At 42.1% G+C, this 24,417-nt stretch overlaps 1 protein-coding gene across 1 annotated transcript in view; it reads right to left on the bottom strand.

Annotated features, from left to right (window-relative positions):
* Window positions 1–209: 209 nt before the first annotated feature.
* Window positions 210–24,417, bottom strand: part of LOC105001048 (chondroitin sulfate proteoglycan 4-like) — a 62,398-nt gene continuing 38,190 nt past the window's right edge. The window contains exons 7-9 of the mRNA XM_010857163.1: window positions 21,502–21,674; window positions 5,452–5,635; window positions 210–4,813 (exon numbers count right to left, since the gene is read on the bottom strand). Of these exons, the coding sequence (XP_010855465.1) occupies window positions 2,766–4,813; window positions 5,452–5,635; window positions 21,502–21,674 (2,405 nt within the window). The 3' untranslated portion in view covers window positions 210–2,765. The remainder of the gene's footprint in view (window positions 4,814–5,451; window positions 5,636–21,501; window positions 21,675–24,417) is intronic.

Genomic DNA, 24,417 nt, shown 5'->3' with positions numbered 1-24,417 from the left:
AAGGATCTAAGACAGGGTAGTTGTCTCTAGGCCTACATATGCTATGGTGGTGGTGGTTTAGTTGCTAAGTTGTGTCCAACTCTTGAGACCCCATGGACCATAGCCAGCCAGGCTCCTCCGTCCATGGGATTCTCCAGGCAAGAATACTGGAGTGGGTTGCCATTTCCTTCTCCAGGGAATCTTCCCAACCCAGGAATCGAACCCAGGTCTCCTGCATTGCAGGCAGATTCTTCACCAAGTGAGCTACAAGGGAAGCCCCTATATATGCTATACTTCCATTTATTCTGTAGTTTGTGAAATCTGCTTCCACAAGAACAGTTAAAATTGGGTTGGGAGAGAAAAGCAACCTAGAAGAGCAGAAAAGGGAGAAGGTAAGGAAAAAGCCTTTTCTATACGGAACACTTTAGGGGCATCAGACTTTTGGGGACACTCTGACCTCATCTTTACCCTTGTAAATATCCTCCCCCCTCCCCCCTTTTCTCTCTTTTTCTCCTGATGTGTTCCACCTGTTAGTACAAGGAAGCTTTTTTCCTTAGACAAAAGATTATAAAGAAATGAGTCTGGTCAAGTTTTGTTTGGTTTTTAATATTCTCTTTAAAAATGTTCATGTTTGCCTTTAGCCTATCACAATTTCAAACACACTATGGAATTTTTACCCTTCCATTCCATTTTTAGAATACAGTTTTTGCCTAGACTTGGTAATGGATCTATTAATCCTTCACTGGATATAAAGGAGAACTCCACATTTATGACTTTAACCAGGGTTCTCAACTTGGCATTACTGACTTTTGAGGCCAGAAAATTCTTGTACAACGTTGGATATTTAGCAGCATCCTTGGCCTATGCTCGCTAGATGCCATCAGCACCAGCTGTAAAATCCAAAAATGTTTCCTGATATTGCCAAATGTCTCTTAGGAAGAAATTCCTCCCCCCACCCTAGAAACACTGGCTTTAAGAAAATCATTAAAATATGAAAAGGAGATATTAGATACCAATTTGAAAACTCAAAATCTTCATTTCCCAAGTATTTCAATATTTCAATACTTGAAAACTTTTTTAGTAGATTTTATTCATTGCCTGTCTTATGGCCATTTCCCAGCCCTCTGTAATTACATGGTGGGCTGATTCATTGATCTTTTCTTAAAATTTTTTCGGCCCTGCTGAATGGCTTGTGGAATCTCAGTTACCCCAACCAGGGACTGAACTAGGGCCATTGCAGTGAACGCACTGAATCCTTACCACTAGACTACCAGAGAACTCCTGGATTCACTGATCTCTGAGCTGGCAGAATCCTGTCCCAGCTCCGGAGAGACGCCAATCATGCAAATCCCCTTTCCCTTTGCCAGTGGTTGGTCAAGGGATGGGAAACATGTAGCTCGGTTCTAGACAATAAGAGATAAAAGTGGGGGAAATGCTTAGGAAGGCCTCAAGATTTTAAAAAATATCAATAAATAACAATAAATAAGATCCTCTCTAGAAAAAGTCTTTCGGCCATCTCTCCTTTTCACCCACTAGGATTTTTGCCTTTAAGTGGGGCTATATTACTTGGAGCTTCAGCAGCTATCTCACAGCCACAAGGAACTAAATAAAAGGCTGAAATGCCAATAGCTTGAGGAAGGTAAAGTAGAAAGAACAAAAGAGCTTCAGTCCTCGATGTTGTCTTTGAACTGCTGAACTGGCCTTGGAATATCCACCTTAGGCTGCCTGTTGGTTGAAATAATTCAAAATTTTTATTGCTTAGCTAAACCAACAATCGGCACACTACAGTCTGTGGGTCACATCCAGGAACTAAGAATTGTTCTTACAGTTTTAAAAGGTTGTTAAAAAATAAAAATAAACACCCATATGTGATCCACAAAACCAAAATATTTTTACAATATGGCCCTGCACAGAACAAGTTCGCCAGTCCCCAACCTAAATCCCACTCATAGCAGATGTCTGATGATTTGCTACCCAAAGCATTTCTAACTAATAGAAGTATTGATGTATCCATTTTATAGCTGTGGAAACTGAAGCTGGGTTGGCCAATTGTAGGCTCGACTAGGCAAGTCAAATACAAATTTGCCATTATTTCAATTCATTGTAAAGTTAAGCCAAATTGAGGCATCACAAAAGCATTAAACCTATTCCTTAGGGCTTCAAATAATGTTTGTACAACAGGTTTGATGTTACAAATCAGAATAGACAAGGCCTCTTGATTAAACATAATATGTTCAATGAATACCTTCAAAAGGGGCCAGACTGTCCCACTATCTAGAGCACCAAGGCATTTCCTGCATTAGGAAATCAAAGCTGGAGACTCCAAGGAGGAAAAGTCATTACAGAAAAACACCAGAAACAAACTCACAGATACGATCAATTCCCTCTTCTACTTGCTGACACAGTTCCTTCACTTCCTCACTGACTCATCAGAGAGTGAATCTTCAAGGAAAAACATTCAAAGCCTTCCTCCACTAACTATAGCTCCTGTGTTAATCTGCAGTCAGGTCAGCACGTTCTGTCATGTAAACAGTGACAAAATCTTAAGCACACTCAGAGCACTGGGTCTAGAAGAAGGCACACAAAACTTGTGGACACCCCCTAAGGTGAGTGTTGCACAAAAGTTACAGTGAGCACCTGCCAGCATCTAACCATGGAGCTGAAACTGAGCACCAAGGGGTGGCAGAGCCAGGCTTTTCTCGGTTGATCCAACCAGCATTTCTCTGCCTTGGTATCCCAGGACCTGGCACACAGCAGGCGGTCAGTGAGGAACGAGCGCCCTGAGTCTACACCCAGTACTGCTTGTGCTTTAGTGCTGGGTTGGTTTGTCTGCAGAGCTTGACCATGTCAGGATCCAAATTCATCCATGTCTCCCATGGAGCACATCTTTCTGCTGGCTCGGAAGCTGGAGACTTCTCCATGCATTCACATGGTGGGGCCCTGAAAAGACTGACTGGAGCACTGCCGGAGCTTCTTGGGAGAGGCGTCACTGTCACGGTGGGAACCGTTGGGCTCCTCTCTGGCCTAGGACCTGCGGTTGTGGGTTCTAGGTTGATCTGGGGCTTAATAAGAGGTGTTGCCTTCTCTGCCTTGCGGCCCAGCAGCCAGACACACGAGGCCACCACGGTTACTATTAGCAGGAAGAGCACCACTGACAGTGGCATGATGACCATCAGAGGGTGACTGCTCTCCCTGGTCTGGGTAGGGGCCCCAGGGCTGGCTCTGGTGGCACCTGGTGACCAAATGACTCTGGTGGGAGAAGCCATGACATCCAGAGTGGGCTCTTCACCACTGTGTCGTCCCCAGGGAGCTGCTTCCGGCCATCTGGTCTGGGTCAGCTTCCCCAGAGTTCCTGTCTGTGTTGTGGGTTCTGAGGAAACCACAGGCTTTTCCTGAGAGACACCGATAGTCACAAGGTTATCAGTGACTAAGAAGGAAACATTGGGGGTAAAAGTCTGCGAAAAAAAGGGGTCAGGTGGCACTATGGTGAAGGGGAGACACCCTGTCGCTGGTTGGACGTGGTCTGCCCTGAGCAGAAACGTGAAAGAGTCACTGAGGCTGTTGGGGCCCGTTAGATTGGCATGCGGCTCAAGAATCAGCAGTCCTTGGTCAATATCCCTCTGAGTGAACAGAGTAGCATCTTCCAAGGCAGTGTCCCAGCCTGCTCTTCGTACAAGTCTGCTGTGGATAGGGGGTTCTGTCACTTCAAATGTGGGATCACTGTTAGTCCTGTTAGCAAGCTCAGTAGCATCAAGGTCCTTTCTTGTCAGCTGATGGGCCACTCTGTTGGCAACTGTCAGGCCTGACGACACCCGCAGTAACGGCTGCACTCTGATGCCCAGTGTTTGTCCTGTCAGGTTGCTTTCTGAGGTAAACAGTGAGAACTGTAGCTGGTCCTCTGAGGCAGTGAGGTTTGTCATGTGGTAAGAGAGCTTTCCTAAATTCAGATCTTCCTGTCCAAAACTGACGACCTCCTGATCTTCAATGAGCAGATGACCATGCTGGAGGGGCCGCATAACCTTGTAAGTGACGTGGGGGCTCCTCCCATTGGTCATTGCTGACAGGTGAGCGCCAGTGATGGTGACACTTGTCTGGCCTTGTGGAAGAAGAAGGTCAGTGAGGTTCACAAGGGTGATGGAGACGGGGATGACATCCAGGTGGAAGAGCTTATAGAGTGGGCGGTGTTGGCCATCGGTGACACTGAAGTAAAACGCCCCAGAGGATGGGCTTCCATCGTGTACGAACCACACCTGAGAGTTATCAATGTCGGCTTGTGTGAAGTGGTGAACAGGTATATGCGGATGGTGCGCCATTGCCAAAAAGCCATTATTAGGATCACGGATGACCACATACCTGATCTCTTCTGGAGGACTGTCTAGATCTTCCACTTTTAGGTTTTCAGGTCCTAAAACGAACCTATTGCCCTGCAGAACTTGCAGTCGAAGCCCTTTTGTCTTTAATTCTGGTGCTTGGTCATTTATAGGAGTGATGGTGATGTTAAACATCTCTTCATGAAAGTCGGCCTCTGGCTTCATGGTGGACTTGCTCTTTTCATTGGGCCAAACAGCAAAGGTAAAGTTATCAGCCAGTGATTCAGAGTCATCGTGAAGGTATGTGACTCCAAATGTATTAATTATATATTGAGAGAAATTGGGTTTTCTCTTGGTAATATTTCTCTCTCCAACCATAAGAGTTCCATGGTGAGGAAGAGATGTAACTTGGAACCAAATTTCGTATAAAGAACGCTGAGATTTGGGCAATTTAAGTAAGAGATTGGACGCATCTAACTTAGATTGGTCAATGAGAACTTTGTCTCCCTCCTTGACAACAGCTCCTGTTAAAAACACATGTAAAGAACAAAGTGGCATTTCATTAGAACTTTCAAATGATCTCACATTTGCCTGTCCCAGTGGATGATCCAAAACACCTTAGTATCTGAATTAGCATTGCTACCCAAGGCATACTAAAAAAATTAATTTTAAATACACACGCCCACTCTATGAAGTCAGTATTTCAAGTAAGAGAGTTTTAAACCTTGAGATTCATTTATAACAAGTCCATCTCCTAACTTTCCCACTACTGGACTTTCTCTTACCATAGAAACAGGTATAGCTTTCAGTATCTCTTTCTTTTCAAGAATTTACCCTTTTTGTTATGTTCATTTTCCATCAACAGTTTTCAGTCGTGGGCATGGTGAGGTCCCCGTTTGGAAGTACAAATAGGAATTCTTGAAAGCTAATTTTCCATTCTTTCCCCACTGAAACTATTAAGGCTCAGGAGAGGAAAAAGCAGAGGCCCAGAGAAAAAGCATACATAAAGAAATAACACATTTCATAGACATAAAAGTTTTATTTCAAAGATTGATATCATGGCATTGATGATTAAAAAGGGAAAGATTTATTCCCCAAATGTCCCTGTTCTAATAAGTGGAGATAAGGTATTGACTTTATCAGTAGGATAAGGTGGAATTACCTGTATTTGCAAGCAGACGACTCTGCCGGCCAGGTTCGTTAATTTCATACGAAATAGTTATATGAAACTCCTCAGGGCCTAGAGCTGCTGGCGGGGAGGACACTGTGAACGTAAAAGAGTCTTCCGCGGTCCAGCCCATGTTTTCCCAGTCCATATGCTGGTATGATATCAGCTGTTCACTCACCTGGCCAGATATTAAGAAAAATCAGCCCCTGATTTCAGGGATCATATGAGAATAAACATATATCCCAATTGGAAGAGATATATGTTTTTTCAGGGTTTATTCATCCTCAGAGTATTACACATTTCCATGCAAATTTAGGAACGTTAAAAGTGTGGTAACATATTTGTCAAACCTAGGTGATTCTATTACCAAAAGAGAAAGAAAAGCACATTGATTTTGAGATGACTGATGCCTGCGGTATCTATATTATAGCAAGTTTATAATGAACCTTTACTTCCATGTCAGCATCATAACTACCAACTCCCAACCAATCTTGCTTCATATGTATTCCTACTTTTCTGCCCAACAGATTATTTTGAAGCAAAACACAGACATCAAGTAATTTCATCTGTAAATGCTCTAGTAAGTATTAGTAAAAGATTTTTTTTTTCAAATATTCAGTTACCACCCATATGGCATCATTTAATATGGTCCTCTGGTACCTATAGTTCTTACGTATTTGCAGTTATATCTAGAGCTTTAATAAGAATCAGGTTCAATTTTGCAGTAAGAATGTTTTACATGTATATTTCCTCTTGCATTGCATCACAAAGCAAAATAATGTCGGGCTTCTTCTCTTTTGGATATGTTAAGATTGATAGGTGGCTTCAAGTGTTGCCAGACTGATCCAACTATCTTTAAGCTCCCCATAAGTCTATCAACTAACAGTTTTACGTGCTCATTGATGCACCTGCCTAAACTCATTATTTTCATGGGTTTCCCCAGTGGCTCAGACTGTAAAGAATCCACCCGCAATGCAGGAGACTCAGGTTCGATCCCTAGGTCAGGAAGAACCTCAGGCGAAGGGAATGGCTACCCACTCCAGTATTCTTGTATGGGGAATCCCATGGACAGAGGAGCCTGGCAGGCTACACAATCCATGGGGTCAAAAAGAGTCAGACACAACTGAGAAACTAAGCACATTATTTTCACAGTGACAAAACACTGATATTATTCATCATTCCTTCTTCATTCTTATTTGGAATTCTTCTATAAAAAACTTTCTCTTATCAGCTAGTTGGCTGCACTGATACACAGTACAGGCAGGACAAACAGGATAAGTGTTTTATTCTTTTCCTTGTAATATCATTTTCAGAAGAATGAGTCCCTTGGCTCCCATCTCCAAACACTGACCACTGGTTTTGTTTTATTTGCTTGAGAATCATCATTAATTCATGAATTTTAATATATGGTGTATATCATTCTCTTGCAAGTATAACTCCTACTGATTTTTAAGTTTTCCCATCTTGCTTGAGATAGTTTTCAAGATTTAACCAAAGTCCTTAATGTCTGTGACCTATCACTGTCCTTTTTTAGAAAAGCTTTTTATTTTATATTGGAGTATAGCCAATTATCAATGTTGTGATAGTTTCCGGTGGACAGCAAACTCAATCATACATATACACGTATCCATTCTCTTCCAAACTACCCTCCCATCCAGGCTGTCACATAACACTATCAAGGTCCTTTTTATATCAATTGATGGAGATGGTCCCAACCCAGTATCTTGTTGATACAACTGCCTAAACTCATTATTTTCATGGGTTTACCATGAAAATACCATGCGAGCAGCCCTTCCTCCAACAACAGTGACTATAACCAAGAAGGGAAGGCTAGAGATAAAATATGCAACCCTGAATTCCTATAGGTCACATCTTTTTCTGACCTGCTATCTATTACAATATCTGAACTTACAGGTAGGTTCTGCCAAAGTACTTGACTGTCCATGTCAAAAGTTCTGAGGATAAACTATCATATAATTTACAGAGAAATTTTCAACAGTCAGTATTTGGAAATATGGTCTTCCATATCCGTGGGTTCCACACCCAAAGATTCAACCAACCATGGATCAAAAACATTTGGAAAAAAAATTCCATAGAGTTCCAAAAGTCAAAATTGTTATGTGTTACATACTGGCCATGATTTATAAGGCATTTATATTGTATTAAGTATTGTAAGTAATCTAGAAATGATTTAAAGTATATAGAAGAATATGTGCAGGTTATATGCAAATACAATTCCATTTTATATATGGCACTTGAGCATTCTTAGATTTTAGTATCTGCAGTGGTGGGGGATCGGAGAAGGCAATGGCACCCCACTCCAGTACTCTTGCCTGGAAAATCCCATGGGTGGAGGAGCCTGGTAGGCTGCAGTCCATGGGGTCGCTAAGAGTTGCATACAACTGAGCGACTTCACTTTGACTTTTCACTTTCCTGCATTGGAGAAGGAAATGGCAACCCACTCCAGTGTTCTTGCCTGGAGAATCCCAGGGACGGGGGAGCCTGGTAGGCTGCCATTTATGGGGTCGCACAGAGTCGGATACGACTGAAGTGACTTAGCAGCAGTGGTGGGGGATATAGGGAGGGATGGTCCTGGAACTAAAATCCTACAGATGTGTAAGAATGACTGTAATGTATTAATTAACAGAGGTGTGGTAATGCATTGCTTTGACTCTCTGCTCATGACAGTGGGTGTATCTAGAACCAGAAAGGCTTTTGGCTAGTGAATTTCATGGAATAAAAGATCTGTGTTCCCAGAGTGGCCAAAACTGCTGATGAGGATTTTTTTGTTTCTCATCCTATTCAAGGATAAAGCAAGTAAGTGCTGTCACTTGGGGATTTTAAGTAGGGAGAAGAAAATATCATCTCTCAACATTTCCTAATTAAAAAAACAAGGTGACTCATGAGAAATTGGACTTTCTCCAAAGATAGTAATTTCTGCTACTAACTAGTAACTGAATACCCTATTAGTTCCTGGGGAATAAGTCAGTTTTATTTAGTAGATCTACCATTTCTATTCCTAGTTTAAGATTTATGACAAAAGGTTAGTTATCAATATATTCCTCCTCCTAGAAGTAGGTGACTGTGCCATGGATTTTAGACCAGAGGATGGTTTCTGAAATGTTTCCATTCTGCTTGAGAAGTATAATATTATAAGGCAAACAAGATCCAGTTTCTTAATATGAAAATTAACAGACTATTAACCAGGAGGAAGGTTTTTGTGGATATGGGTCATTCATGGCCACTGTTTCTTTGGTATGAGTGAAAGTCAGCTTCCCTAAAAAACATATAACAAATTGTTAGAATAATCTAAGATCTTTTGATGTCTATTGTAAGGAAAATGATTTTCCCAAGGAAAGAATGGTTTTCATAGATGGGAAGAATAGACATGAAGGTCAGAAATCTTCTGAAAGAAGTAACTGGCAAAGAGTCTTAAACATAGTTCTGTATTTCAGGTGCCTAATGTAGGAGAGGTCTGTTCTGAGTTCTGTTTTTGAAAGGCATTTTAAGAGTAAGAAATTGTAGATAACAAAGTGACATTTTACACTGGAGAGAGAGAGAGAATGGAATTAGATTCATCTTGAGTGTGTGAGCTTCCAAGACCCGAGAACAGGTAACTGAAAGGGCTGAGCTAGAAGTCAAAGGAAGTGAGGGCACCTGTGGAATGTCAACTTGCCAGTCATGCCTTGAAAGAGGATAAGAGGGTTGAGGTGATGTTTAGAAAACAACTTTGGCTTCACCAGCTTTAAAAGTCAGGTTCTAAGGGGTGTGTGTGTGTGAGCTGGTGTATTTGTGAGAGTGCCTGTGTGTGTGTGCATGCTGAGAGAGGGCCAGGAAAGGAAGAATAAGATCAAGACCTTATGAGAAAAAGTGCAGGGTCAACCTGAGGAGAGAAGGTTCTCAGAGAAGATTAGGAATTACTTGTTATCTCAAATAGAAAGCAGCCTTAGGAACAACTTCCAACAGCTCTGCATATTTCCACTGTGTTAAATATAGACAGATAAGCCACTTAGCAAAGTACCTGGGCTCTGGGATTAAGGGGAGGGGAAAGGGGTGTTTTTGTTTCCTATGGATTTAGATTAGCCCAGATATTTTCTCTTTTACAATCTTTCTGGTATGTCATTAGAAACTGAATGGTGTATAATTTCAATATAGAAAGAAAAATAGAAAATCAGAAAAGTCAGGGTTTCCCTGGTGGCTCATTAGTAAAGAATCCGCCTGCCAATGCAGGAGACACAGGTTCCATCCCTGATCCCGGAACATTCCACATGCTACGGAACAACTAAGCCCGTGCGCCACAACTACAGAGCCTGTGCTCTAGAGCCCTTGAGCCCAACTACGAAGCCCAAGCGTCCCAGCTACTGAAGCCTGCGCACCTTAGAGCCCATGCGCTGCAGCAAGGGAAGCCACCGCAGTGAGAAGCCCGTGCTCCACAACTAGAGAGCAGCCCTGCCTGCCGCAACTAGAGAAAGCCCACACAGCAATGAAGCCCCAACACGGACAAAAATAAATTACAGGCACCATTGTTTTAAAAGAGAAAAGAAAACTCACCATCTGGCAACCAACTAGTAATAAACGCTTCAGGTAAGAATCCTAAAATGACTGCTGAAACTAGTGAGCTAAATTATGATGAGAAACAGGATATTTAGATGGTTCCAAAGCATCTCCTCATAGACACTTACTAATTTTCCCTTCACAGTTGAGAAACCTGAAAAACAGCACCTGACCAAGTGATGAAAGAAAATATCATCAAGGACAGGGCAAAGCGGGCGCCGGGCAGGACACTCTGGGAAGAACCCGGCTTCTCTTGTGGCGCTCTTGCCCCAAACAAGAGGAAACATCAGATAAAACCAAACTGAGGGACTTCCTACAAATAACTGGCCTGTTGGCCACAGAAGACAGCAAGGTCACAAAAGTCAACATGACTGTGGAATGGATCCAGATTAAAGGCGACTAAAGGCTCCTGACACCTATTTGCTGACACCTATTTGCTATGTTTTGTGCTGTGGGTTTTCCCCTCTGCCATAGAGCACATTCACTGAAACAACTTGTCAAATCTGAGTAAGGTCTATAGATTATAAAACAGCATTACTGTTCATTTCATGTTGTTGAAAATTAAACTGTGGTTATATAAGAGAACGGCCTCTTGTTTTTAGGAACTATACAGAGCTAAAAATAAATGTACTAAATATAGAGGTAAATAAATACAAATATGTTACTAAATATAGTGGTAAGGGGGGCATCATGTCTGTAACTGGTTCTCAAAACTCTCAAAATATCAAAAGTGTGTGTGTGTGTGTGTATAGGGAGAATGATAAAGGCAGTTAAAAGGCAGTTAAATGCTAACATTTGGTGAATGTGGATGAACAGTATAAGAGAATTCTGTATTCTATTGTGATTTTTTTCTGAGTCTGAAATTATTTCAAAATAAAAAGCTAATATAACAATTTAAAAAAGTAAATCCTGGGGTGTTTTACTATATCAGCTTCAAGAAGGGATCAACAGTGCCTTTTCTCTGCTGACACCGTTTATGTAGAATGGGGCATGTGCCTTGGCACTCTGAAATCAACAAAAGGTTGTAGACTATCCCAGCATGCACCCCACCTCCAAACTGGTCCATTTCTCTAGGACTTTACTGAGGTTGTATTCCTCTCCGAATGGGTGGATATGTGGCTCCAAATCCTAGACCTTCTCAGAGTAGTGCTTTTACTAGAAGGGACACTAAGATAATACCCTTTGGATCTCTGAAATCTAAACATTCTGGATCTCATAGCCTTGATTCCTACAGAACCACAAAGAAAAACATTTATCAGAGACCAAAGAGACAGATTTGGCTGTAAGAAGGCTAGGGATTCTATTGGTTTTTGTGTGATGAGTTAAAGTTTGCAGCTGAGAGGCTCCTGAGATGCTCAAAGAAGTTGGAATTTCAGTAACTCCTCTCCCTCCCCGCAGTGACAGGGCTAGCTGGGAGCAGAGCGGGGGCCAGAACCCAGATGTCCAGGCTTATAGATAAGAGCTCTTTCTTTAGAGCCATATTACTGGCAACTTTTTGCCCCCAACTACTTGAACCATTAACTCTCTTCCTCCAAGAAGGAAAAGGATGTTCACTAATATAAAAATGGAACCACAGGAATGTAGTAAAATATGAACCCTGGATTGATCAGCCGCTGTGAGGTGCTTAGTTACTCAGTTGTGTCTGACTCTGCAACCCCATGGAGTATAGCCCATCAGGCTCCTCTGTCCATGGGATTTCCCAGGTAAGAATATTGGAGTGGGTTGCCATTCCCTTCTCCAGGGGATCTTCCTGACCCAGGGATCTCCTGTGTCTCCTGCATTGGCAGGAAGATTCTTTACACTGAGCCACTGGGGAAGCCAGATTGATCAGACCCAAAGTCAAATATAAATATTACCAACTGCCAGCTCTGTGTCTTTTATGCAAGTCATTTAATCTCACTGAGCATCCATTTATGCATTAAAATACAGAATCATATCTGACTTGCAGATATGCATTTGACCTAATTGGTCTTTTGCCATATCAATGTTCAAAATGGCGGGCTTTGGGCATTTCTAGGGCTTTCAAGAAAGGATCTAAGCCCTAACTAAACAATTCCTTACAGATGGAAGGCTATATTCATTTTTTATAGTGAATCATGGCATGAGAATATTAAGCAATCAGAAAGTTCTAAAATATGCCTAAATAAATAAATATTTTCTCATAAAACAAAGGAAATTGTAGGCTGGAATTCTGGCACATATTTTGGAAGCTTACTTTCCGTTGCTTTGTAAATAAACATTAGCTCACCATTCTATGGGCTTCCCAGGTGGTGGTAGTGGTAAAGATTGAACCTGCTGATGCAGAAAACATAGGAGACATGGGTTCAGCCCTTGAGTCGGGAAGATCCCCTGGAGGAGGAAATGGCAAGCCACTCCAGTATTCTTGCCTGGAGAATCCCATGGACAGAGGATCTTGGTGGGCTACAGTCCGTGGAGTTGCTAAGAGTCGGACACAACTGAAGAGACTTGGCACGCAAGCATGCACCATTCTACACTTGGTGATTCAGTAAATATTTGTTTAACAAACAGATACACTACTTACAAAGTGTTTTACAAATTTTAATTATAAAGTGTACATTTATATCATGAAGCAGTAGAAATAAGGCAATCCAAGACATCTTACCCATTTATTTAATAAAAACACATTGACAGTACCTAACTTTAATTGTGCCCTAAATATATGCCAGGCATTCTGTTTGGCTCATATGTAACTCATTTTATTTTTGTTTTAGGAGGGATTGTTATATTCATTTGACAGATTAAAAAAACAACTGAGGCTCAGAAAATTTAAATAATTCACTAGCCAACAGGTATAAGAACTCAGTTTTTAATCCAGTCTTGTGTGACTCCAGAGTTCATTGTACCTATGTGTGGAAAGCTCAGTGTGTGCTAAGTCACTTCGGTCATGTCTGACTCTGAGATCCCATGGACTGAAGCCCGGCAGGCTCCTCTGTACACAGGAGTCTCCAGGCAAGAATACTGGAGTGGGGGTTGCCATTTCCCCCTCCAGGGGATTTCCTGATTCAGGGATCAAACCCCATCTCTTTCCTCTCCTGCATTGTCAGGTGGGTTCTTTACCACTAGTACCACTCGGGAAGCCCAGAAAGCTCAGTGGCACTATAGTAAGCCAGAAATTCACAAGTTAGGCTCTCTAACCCTAAGGAATTCAGGAATGTTGAAAGTGAATTGGTAGGTATGATTAGGGCAGACAAGTGCCATTTTGGTCTGGCCTGTCTAGGACACAGTCAGTAATCTCACCAAAAAATCTCTATCTTGGGCAGATATTTGTAAGGAAAGGAGACTACAGGAATCCAAACAGTTCAAAAAGATTAAATCTCCAAGGTTCCGTGTAGGTTAATAAAAAGTCCTAAAGGCTAAGACTGGGAAAACAACAAGCTCCTGTGCTCCTGAAGGATGATCTCAGAGAAATGACTCCTTTTTGTGAGCCCTTTCTTGTTTCCACCAGGACTGGGACCAACATGCCTGCAGTGAACAGCTAGTTGGGCATAGCTGTTCAAAGGTTCCCAGAAGAGGTCAGAAGTCTGGGGCAGCTCAGGATGAACCAGCTTAGAGGGTGCCCAGGTATCAGGCATGTGTAAGTCCCAGGCATGACTCTCCTTACTGGAAATGGATAGAAGAGGCATTTTAGGAAACTTAAGTTCCTAAATGGTGATATCTGGAAATCTCCAGCTAGAAACGGGCAACTGAAAACCAGGCCCAAACAATTATCCATGCTCCTCTATACTCTACATAAAAATATTACAACAAAAAGCTCTTCATGGGAGCCTAGCAATATATCCATCTACAGCCCTACCTGACAGAGAGGTCCAAATCCACATTTATATGGAAGCAGACTTGCTTCTTTTAAAAAAAAGCAGACTCTTTTTTTCTGGAGAAGGGAATGGCTACCCACTCCAGTATTCTTGCCTGGAGAATTCTTTGGACAGAGGAGCCTGATGGGCTACAGTCCATGGAGTCGCAAATAGTTGGACACAACTGAGCGACTAACACTTTCAGACACAGATTTGGGCTTCCCAGATGGCACTTGTGGTAAAGAACCCACCTACCAATGCAGGAGATGTAAGAGACTTGGGTTTGATCCCTGGGTTGGGAAGATCCTCTGGAGAAGGGCATGGCAACCCACTCCAGCCTGGGAAATCCCATGGACAGAGGAGCCTGGTGGGCTACGGTCCATGGGGCTGCAGAGCCAGACACGGCTGAAGTGACTCAGCACACACACACAGACGTAGATTTTCATGGGCCTTATACCATTACAAGCATGGAGTCCTTTAATAAAACTACCAAGTGAGATCGTATGGGACACCTCGCTTTTATTCTATATGAACATACTAGGCTAAAAACATCCACCAAAAATATCAGGGCCAAATTTCTTGAACCTGTGAGTGTTACCTTCTATGGCAAAGACTTTGCAGATGTGACTAAGTCAATCTTCCTAAGACGGGAAGGGTATCCTGGATTATTCAGGTGGGCTCGAACTGCAATCACATGAATAAGAGGGATGCAGAGGGCTAAAAGATACAGACAGAAGAGGAGAAGGCAATGTGACCACGAAGACAGAAATTAGAGAGATGCGGCCACATACCAGGAAAGGCTGGCAGCCACCAGGAGCAGGAAGACAGGAGTGGAAGAAGTTCTCCCCTAGTGCCTCCAGAGAGAGCATAGCCCTGCCATTGCCTTGACTTCAGTCCAGTGAAATGGAGTTCCAACTTCTGGCCTCCAGAACTATGAGACAGTAAATTTCTGCTGTTTTAAGCCACCAAGTCTGAGGTCATTTATTACAGCAGCTTTAGGAAGTTAATAAAAGGAGAAAAGCTCAACCATGCTCACTGAAATGGGAATTAGTTCTCTCTGCTTTTTTGGTTATTCAAAGCCAGCTTCAAGTTTGAACAATGAATAGGTGGCTAAATGACAATGCAATACAATAATTTCCATGCATGCAAAAATATGCTAGCACATAATTCAGTGAACTGCAAGGGCCAAATCAAAATTGCTAAAACAAGAAACTGGAAAATGTTCAAAATGTCTACTGAGTCTAGTTGCCATTAAGCTTGGCACTGAAGAGACCCCAAGAAAGCAGGGGTCAGGGTGGGGCAAGAGTGATCACTAACACAAAGAAGCTTATCCTTCCCTGCACAGAAAATAAAAGAGCCAAAGTTTAACCATCCCATTGCACTCTCCATTAAGTTATAATAAATTAGCTTCTCTCCTATGGGAAATGCGTTCACAATGTCTTAAAATGTACACGCTGATTTCAGAGTCTAGAAGGGGTTATTAGACAAAACTCATAACCCAGAATCGATTGTATCATTTTCTAAATGTGGACCTGGAATCCTGTATCTGTGCTGAAGCAGCAGGCAGAGATGAAGATGGATGATCTACCCATAACAGCATAATGGCTGAAACGCAATTACTGGGCTTTATGGAAAAGAAAAAAGGCCAGGCGTCATAAACCTCAAAACCAGAACACTTTGCTTTTTAATGATTTCAAATTATCTAAACAAGCACTGGAATGAAAATCACTCAATTAGCCTTGTGCTCTACTAGTCAGAGAATTCTTTAGAGAATTCAATTCTTACTTTGTACATTCTTTGAAATGAACAATAATTTCTCTACGTTTGTAGAAAGGTTGTATTTCATTTTAAAATTTGATGATTCACCTTCTCTGTGTATTTGTATGTTTAATTCTTCAGGATGTAAGATTTTCAGCACAAATTTTTGTGGTTTAGCTATTCGCTCTTGGGCAGTTGTAAAATTACGCAGGTGAAAAACAAGAATGTTACTGTTTATCTTGGTAGGTTGATATGGTATGGTTTGAAAATCATTAATTTATTCCAGGATAAGAAAGTATTTTGAGCTATTAACTAACAAATGTTTTCCCCACAATTACTCTTCCAAAGGGTGATATTAAGCAAGAAATGTCTTGATTTCTTTCATTAGCTGTAACCATCCAGAGCCATTAATTTAAATGGTCATTTTTGTTTATCTATCAAAAGCCAGACAGGGTATAGGTTTTACATGCAAATGATACAGTGTTTCTGCCTCCCCTAGCTGAGTGGTAGAGAGCTGGAAAGAATTTATCCTTTAAGGTAAAGGTGTGAAAAAAGACTCAGCCACCACCTGTCTGAAGCCCTCTCCCCATTGGACCCTTAGCAGGTTATGGGCTAGAACTAACTCTTGAAATTAGAAAAAACTAATCTAAAAAGTCAAAAGGCAACTGAAGCCATTATATTACATGAACATGGCTGAACAGCTCTGAGCTCCTTTTATAATGAAAATTGTTTCCTCTGTAACATCTCTTCTCACCAACCAGATTGAAGAGGACTAATCAAAGCACACAATAAGTGTTCAGTTAAGGTCCTTGTTCAATAATTTCAGGGAAAAGGTTTTAACCATAGTCGCTACCTCCAAAACCTATCCCACCCTCTTTTTTACTTTTTCTGGAGCTGCTGGGGAGGAAACTGAACCATCATAAAATGGCTGAGAATTTGACCAAGGTCCTGTATGACAGAGCCCATAAAACTATTGATTTTATGAAGGGATTCATAATCTATTTGCATGTGAAGAAGAAGACAGGATCTGAAAAGGAGAAAGTCAGGGAGGTAAACAGTAAGTTTCCTTCTCTTCCCAAGTCACAAATCAAAATGTGCATTTTTGAACACACAAGCTAAACAGAATTGGAACGCCTTCACCTAAACACCAATTGCAGTGGATTTTTTGATGATGCTCTACTCTTTTTCAGTACTAATTTTCTTTGTTTTGATGTCAGGACCTTTTTTATTTTTATATTTTTTTAGCTTTTTATTTTATATTGGAGTATAACTGGTTAACAATGTTGTGATAGCTTCAGGGGGACAGCAAAGGGACTCCGCCATACATATCTCAATATTAATGTTCTGCTCTAATGTTTCCTAATTTTATTTTTACAATAAGCATGTGTTATATAAAAACTCAAAAAACCCACACACACTGAAAGAGCCAGAGTTAGCATTTGGGTTTATATTCTTGCAGAGTTTCCTTTGCACATTCTCCTCTCCTCCATAAGTACTGATGCTCTTTGTGACTAAAGAAGCGGAAGGGGAGTCAGGGTATTTTGATGAAATTTATTCACAGAAGCTTACAAACTTAGCCAAACACATCCTGCAAAAAACACCAGGTTTGTTCAGCCGCTCCCAGCTTCTCTGGTGAGGCCTTCCACCGGGTCCTCCTTGCCCTGACCCTCTGGGGTGGGATCCTTGGCGCTGCCCCAGCCTCAGGCCTCAGTCTGCCTCCAGCCTGTGCTCTGCCCAAGGATGCAGTGCTGCTGGATCCAGACAGGAAGCCCCTGACATGGTCCCCAGCCTCCTCTTCTCGTCATGGCTCAGGGAAATGTGTTCCAGAACACCAGGGACTCTTCCACAAAGGGAATCGGTGAGTGGGTGACAGGATGAAGCAAACGCCACTTTCCTCTCACGGCCTCATTTCCATTCATGGAATCACCACAGCCCATTAGGGGAGATGTAGCAGCCAACTCCAGTGTCCCAGAAAATGGCCTGCCCCATGAAAGTAGTCCTTTGGCTACCAGAGGAAAGAACTTCTCGCATTTTCAAAGACAAAAGGATAATCACAACAGCCTTAGCTACTATTTATTTAGCATCTGCTACATGTGGGGCAGTGTGCTAAACATTTTGTATTTACTTTCTTGTGTTAATTCATTATAAACTCTAAGAGGAAAGTATGGACTAGCAGATAGGAGCATGACCTATAATCAAGACCCTGAGTTCCAATCCTGACTCTGACACTTGTGAACTGCGTAGCTATGGGCAAGTGGCTTAACTTCCCTGTGCTTTAGGATCCCAGCCTGCAAAGCAATATAATTAGTAATATAAAAGAAATCTGTGAAACTGCTGCACTCAATATGTCAGCAAATTTGGAAAACTCAGCAGTGGCCACAGGACTAGAAAAGTTCAGCTTTCATTCCAATCCCAAAGAAGGACAATGCCAAAGAATGTTCAAACTACCACACAGTTGTGCTCATTTCACATGCTAGGAAGTAATGCTCAAAATCCTTCAAGCTAGGCTTCAGCAGTATGTGAACCAAGAATATCCAGATATACAAGCTGGGTTTAGAAAAGGCACAAGAACCACAGATCAAATTGCCAACACTTGTGGGATCATGGAGAAAGCAAGGGAATTCCAGAAAAACATCTACTTCTTCATTGACTATGCTAAAGCCTTTAACTGTGAGGATCACAACAGACTGTGGAAAACTCTAAAAGAGATGAGAGTACCAGACCACCTTACCTGCCTCCTGAGAAACCTGTATGTGGGTCAAGAAGCAACAATTAGAACTGGATATGAAACAACGGATTGGTTCAAAATTGGAAAAGGAGTATGTCAAGGCTTTATGTTATCACCCTGATTATTTAACTTCTATGCAGAGTACATCATACAAAATGCCAGGCTGGATAAATCATAAGCTGGAATCAAGATTGCCAGGAGAAATATCAACAACCTCAGATATGCAGGTGATACCACTCTTATGGCAGAAAGTGAAGAGGAACTAAAGAGCTTCTTGATGAGGGTGAAAGAGGAAAGTGAAAAAGCTGGCTTGAAACTCAACATTCAAAAGACCTAAGTCAAGGCAGACAGTCCCATTACTTCATGGCAAATCGAAGGGGGAAAAAGGGAAGCATTGACAGATTTTATTTTCTTGAGCTCCAAAATCACTGCGGACAGCGACTGCAGTCTTGAAATTAAAAGACGCTTGTTCCTCCGAAGAATAGCTATGACAAACCAAGATAGCATATTAAAAAGCAGAGACTTCACTTTGCAGACAAAGGTCCATCTAGTCAAAGCTATGGTTTTTCCAGTAGGCACATACAGATGTGAGAGTTCGACCATAAAGAAAGCTGAGTGCCAAAGAATTGATGCTTTCAAATTGTGGTGCTGGAGAAGACTCTTGAGAGTCCCTTGGACAGCAAGGAGACCAAACCAGTCAATCCTAAAGGAAATCAACCCTGAATATTCATTGGAAGGATTGTTGCTGAAGCTGAAGCTCCAATTCTTTGTTTGGGCACCTGATGCAAAGAGCCGACTCACTGGAAAAGACTCTGATGCTGGGAAAGATTGAAGGCAAAAGGAGAAGGGAGCGACAGAGAATGAGATGGTTAGATAGCATCATTGACTCAATGGACATGAATTTAAGCACACTCTGGGAGACAGTAAAGGTTAGGGAGGCCTGGTGTGCTGCAGCCGCAAAGAGGGGTTGCAGAGTCAGACAAGACTGAGCAACTGAACAATAACACAACTCAGCAGAAAGCTGAGAAAGTTGCCATTCTAATGGCATCCTGGGACATAGGGAATGTTCAAATGGTTTCAACTGTCATTACTACTATTTCCCCCCATTTTACAGATGAGGAAACTAAGGATTAAAAGATACATTATAACTCACAGAGTTAATCCAGGTCTTCCCACTTCAGAGCCAAGGCTGTGTCCTCAGTCATAAGTGGTCAGTAGTGGCTCAAGGAGCAGCAAGAAGGCACCCGATTCCTACATGATATGCTCTGTCCACACTCTTATACCGAAGACAGGGAGTATGGGCTGCTGTGCTGAATTCCCACAGACTCTAAAAGTATCTTAGATGCTGTTTTGGGGAAATAGGAATCATCCCAACCGGGAGTTACCTGCATAAAGGCCTGATGCCTGGTACACAACAGAAGGGTCTCCCCATTGTCCTCTGATTCAAAGCACTGGGCAAAGGCCACACTGGCATGTTGGGTGCACGCTCTGGAGAGGAAAGGGCTGTGTGGAGAAGAGGGATGTTCTCCTGGTCCATTCAAGGAGAACACACCTTTCTCTCTGACCACACCTGACTTGTGACATTGCCCAGGCTGTGCTTCCACACTGCAGCCTGCCCCTGCCTCCACGAGGACCACCAGCTGGGTCTAACACCCCTCATCCCGACACCACTGTGCAGGTGCTTTCCAGCCCTGAGCCCCACGGTAACACACTACCCACAGACAAATACCTGCCACTGATGATACAAACAGCTGCCACTGATGATACCAATCAATCAAGACTTTTTCTGCCCTACTAGTTGGCCTTCTGGGCTTCCCTGGTGGCTCAGACGGTAAAGAATCTCCTCAATGCAGGAGATCTGGGTTTGATCCCCAGGAAGATCCCCAGGAAAAGGGAATGGCAACCCACTCCAGTATTCTTGCCTGGAAAATTCCATGGACAGAGGAGCCGGGTGGGCTACAGTCCATGCGGTTGCAAAAAAGTTGGACATGACTGAGCATGCACACACTCCAATCTAAATTATTATATATTTGCAATGAAAGCAGTGGAAATTAAAGCTTGAAATGATCACCATCAAAAAATAATTTTTTAAAGAACTAGGGCTAGAGTCAAGGCATCTTAATAGGACTGTCATCATTCTTGCTAGTATACTAGCAAAAAAACAAAAAACTAGGCAAGTTTTGATGCCTTTGGGCACATTAAAAGTTCCCCCTCACAATGTAGTTTTCATCCTTAATTTCTTTTTTCCTTCCTCCAGAGTACAACTGTGAACTAGAGAATTTATACCTCCTCTTTTCAATGTCCCTTTCAGAACTTCTGCTAACCTTATTATCTGTTCCCTTCAATGCATCCCAGACAAAAGCAATTGCAAAGCAAAAGCTAAATTCAATTCTGCTACATCACACTGGAGAAAAATGGCTCAACAGTTAAAGGCAGATTTGTGGTTCACTCTGGCTATTTCCTCTAAACTTGACAAGACTTTTTTATTCCTTAGTCATGTAAAGCTACAGCCAGATCAGCTACCATATCCCTGTTCCCATTGTTTAAGAATGGCAAAAGAAAGTTGAATGACGTGCAACAGTTATATTCAAGAAGACAATTTGGAAACAAAGATTTTTAGAAAATGAAATCACACATAAGCAGTCAGATTCCTAGGGTGCAAAAGTAAAAAAAAAAAAATCAAATGACTTGAAGGCTTATACATTTAAATAAAAAGGCACGTACGTAGATGTTGGTGGTGAGAAGTTGGAAACAGATGGCTCTGGGTGCAGATTAAATACACACACACATTTGATACACATACATATTTACATGCATACATACAACTGTAATATGTGAAATTATGTATATCAGTTCATATATTAAGCATAAATGTACACAGACATATCCTGCAGGATTTACTCGTGTAACTCTGCTTTGGGTTCCCTTTAAATTCATCTTTAGTGATAAAAGGATCCCCTCTTATTTATTAGACACGAGGTTTGAATTTGCTGGTGTTTTCCGCCAGTTGTGTTTTATCCTGTGTTCACCACAAAGTGTCCAGTTTTAAGACCAGCACAGCTGGAATGAGTAACTGCCTTGGCAAAGGGGCACCTCTGCTTGACTTTAACAGGATGAGGACGAGCAGTGAGGGGCCCGCTTTGCACAGACACCGAGACTGGTCCAGCTGCCCAGAAGTACATCAGGACTCACCAGATTCTGCGTAAACACGGAAACATCCTCCGTGCTGTTGTCAGAATTGACACGTAGCAGCCTCCCGAGTCTAGGGGAACGTATGACGGTAAAGGTTATAGTTCTGTTTCCTGCACTGTCCACATCGTTGGTCACAGCTCGCAGGTCACGAGATGAAAGGGGCTTCACGGAACCTAAGTGAAGATTAAAACATGCATGTAGAGCATATGAAGGCTATGGTTAATGACTTTTAAAGACCCCTGGGAACTGGAAAACGCGTAGTTATGTACAGGAGACTAGCTAACTTTAACTTGAAATTGGGCTATGAGGAGCTAGTAATCCATGAGGCATCTGTTTGTGGATGTGCTTTGCTACTAGGGCTGGAGATGAAAGGAAAATCCCACAAAAAGACCCCCTCAGCCCCCACAGTCCTGTGTGTCTAACTGATCTCAAGAGAAAGAAGGCATGGCCAGGTGAGTGGCACCCAGCTCAGCTCTGGGCACAGGAAGGGGGAGTCAACGTTGTGCATGGACAGAACAGGAGACAGCCCCCTCCCCGGGAGGACAGGCCCATCCTGGCCTGATGGCGGCTGTAGGTGCTCCATGGAGTGTCCATCTGTGGACACCTGAGGGAGAGGCTGGCTCTGGAACAAATGTGAGAGGTCCCAGAAGACCCCCAGACATGCACGCTGCATGGATAACATGGGGAGGGAAGAGCCTGTGTGGATATCATGGGAAGAAGAACCAGTGTGAGAGGTCAGTGTGCCAATGTGACCTCATTGATAATCAATGGCCAGAGAGACTGGGGGACATGCAGGTTAGAGCAGTGCTTCTCACATGCTCCGTACTGAAGGATCAGTGTTTCCCCCTAAATCCACTGTGGGCCAATAATTTTATAAAACACAATAAAACATTGCAACAATGTCAAATTGCTATAAAATTTTCTAAACACCTCCTTTCACTTTCCATTCTTATCACTTTACAGACCAGAAGGACCACAGCTTGAGGAATACAGGGCTGAAGTACATATCCCTTCACTTTGCATGGGATTAGGGAGTAATCCCAACCTGATAGGATGGCAGATCTGAGAGAGATTTATGCAGTCCACCTGGCCCAGAATTTCACCTTCTCTCTTCTGTTTTAGCCCTCGCTAAAGGGCCTTAGCATCAGGTCTTGCACAGGGGTCTTGCACTAGCTCTTGGAGTAGGCACTTGATAAATTGTTTAACTAAGCCTCCTAAGTGACATCCACTGTGCTTTCATTACTCAGCCATTATAGCCCTGGAGAGTGAGGGCCACCAACTGCAGTATTTAAACCATGTTAGGTGCTTAAAGGCAAGACCTTGACTATAGCTAATACATGGGGAAAACCAGCTTTCAGTAAGATTTTCAAACATGCAAGCAATGTTCTGAGCCTTTAATTAACTAAGGTTCCCTTTAAAATAGCAGACAACAAAACAAAAAATAAACAAAATTTCCTCCACTCAGCAAAGGAAACCATCAACAAGATGAAAAGGCAACCTGTGGAATGGGAGAAAATACTTGCAAACCACATCTCTGATAAAGGGTTAATATCCAAAATATACAAGGATCTATACAACTTAGTAGAAAAATCCCCAAATAACCCAATTTTAAAATGGGCAAATGACTTAAATAGACATTTTTCCCAAGAAGACTTACAAATAGGCAACAGGTACAAGGAAAGGTGTTCATCAATGCTAACCATCAGGGAAATGCAAGTCAAAACCACAATAAGATATCACCTCATACCTGTCAGGATGCCCATTAACAAAAAGACATGAAGTAACAAATGCTAGTGAGGGATGTGGAGAAAAGAGAACAGAACCCTTGTGCACAGCTGATGGGAATGTAAATTGATGCAGTCACCATGGAAAACAGTACAGAGTTTCCTTAAGAAATTAAAAGTAGAAGTACCATATGATCCAGAAATCCCACCTCCGGGTATGCATTCAAAGGAAACAAATTCATTATCTCAAAGGAACATCTGTAGTCCCATGTTTGTTGCAGCATCATTCAAAATAGTCAAGGTATAGAGACAACTTAAATGTCAATCAGTGGATGAATAGATCAAAAAAATGTTGTAAAATGTGATATATATACACATACATACATATATACACACATACATACATATACACACATATGTATATATACACACACACACACACACACACATACACTGTGCTGTTCTTAGTTGCTCAGTCATGTCTGACTCTGCGACCTTATGGACTGTAGCCCACCAGGCTCCTCTGTCCATGGGGATTCTCCAGGCAAGAATACTGGAGTAGGTTGCCACGCTTTCCTCCAGGGGATCTTCCCAACCCAAGGATTCAACTCAAGTCTCCCATATTGCAAATGGATTCTTTATTATCTGAGTCACCAGGGAAGCCCAGTTATAATTTGTATGCCCTGCCTAATTTGAAAAGTCAATCTTTAACTCAATCATTTTATTTATTTATTTATTTATTTTATTTTTAAACTTTATAATATTGTATTAGTTTTGCCAAATATGGAAATGAATCCGCCACAGGTATACCTCTGTTCCCCATCCTGAACCCTCCTCCCTCCTCCCCACCCCATACCCTCCCTCTGGGTCGTCCCAGTGCACCAGCCCCAAGCATCCAGTATCGTGCATCGAACCTGGACTGGCGACTCATTTCATACATGATATTATACATGTTTCAATGCCATTCTCCCAAATCTCCCCACCCTCTCCCTCTCCCACAGAGTCCATAAGACTGATCTATACATCAGTGTCTCTTTTGCTGTCTTGTACACAGGGTTATCGTTACCATCTTTCTAAATGCCATATATATGCATTAGTATACTGTATTGGTGTTTTTCTTTCTGGCTTACTTCACTCTGTATAATAGGCTCCAGTTTCATCCACCTCATTAGAACTGATTCAAATGTATTCT

Source organism: Bison bison, unplaced genomic scaffold (assembly GCF_000754665.1).
Source record: "Bison bison bison isolate TAMUID 2011002044 unplaced genomic scaffold, Bison_UMD1.0 scf7180017864378, whole genome shotgun sequence".
NCBI classification, from domain to species: Eukaryota; Metazoa; Chordata; class Mammalia; order Artiodactyla; family Bovidae; genus Bison; species Bison bison.
Note: the sequence above shows the minus strand (reverse complement) of the source record. Positions and strands in the feature narration are given on the sequence as shown.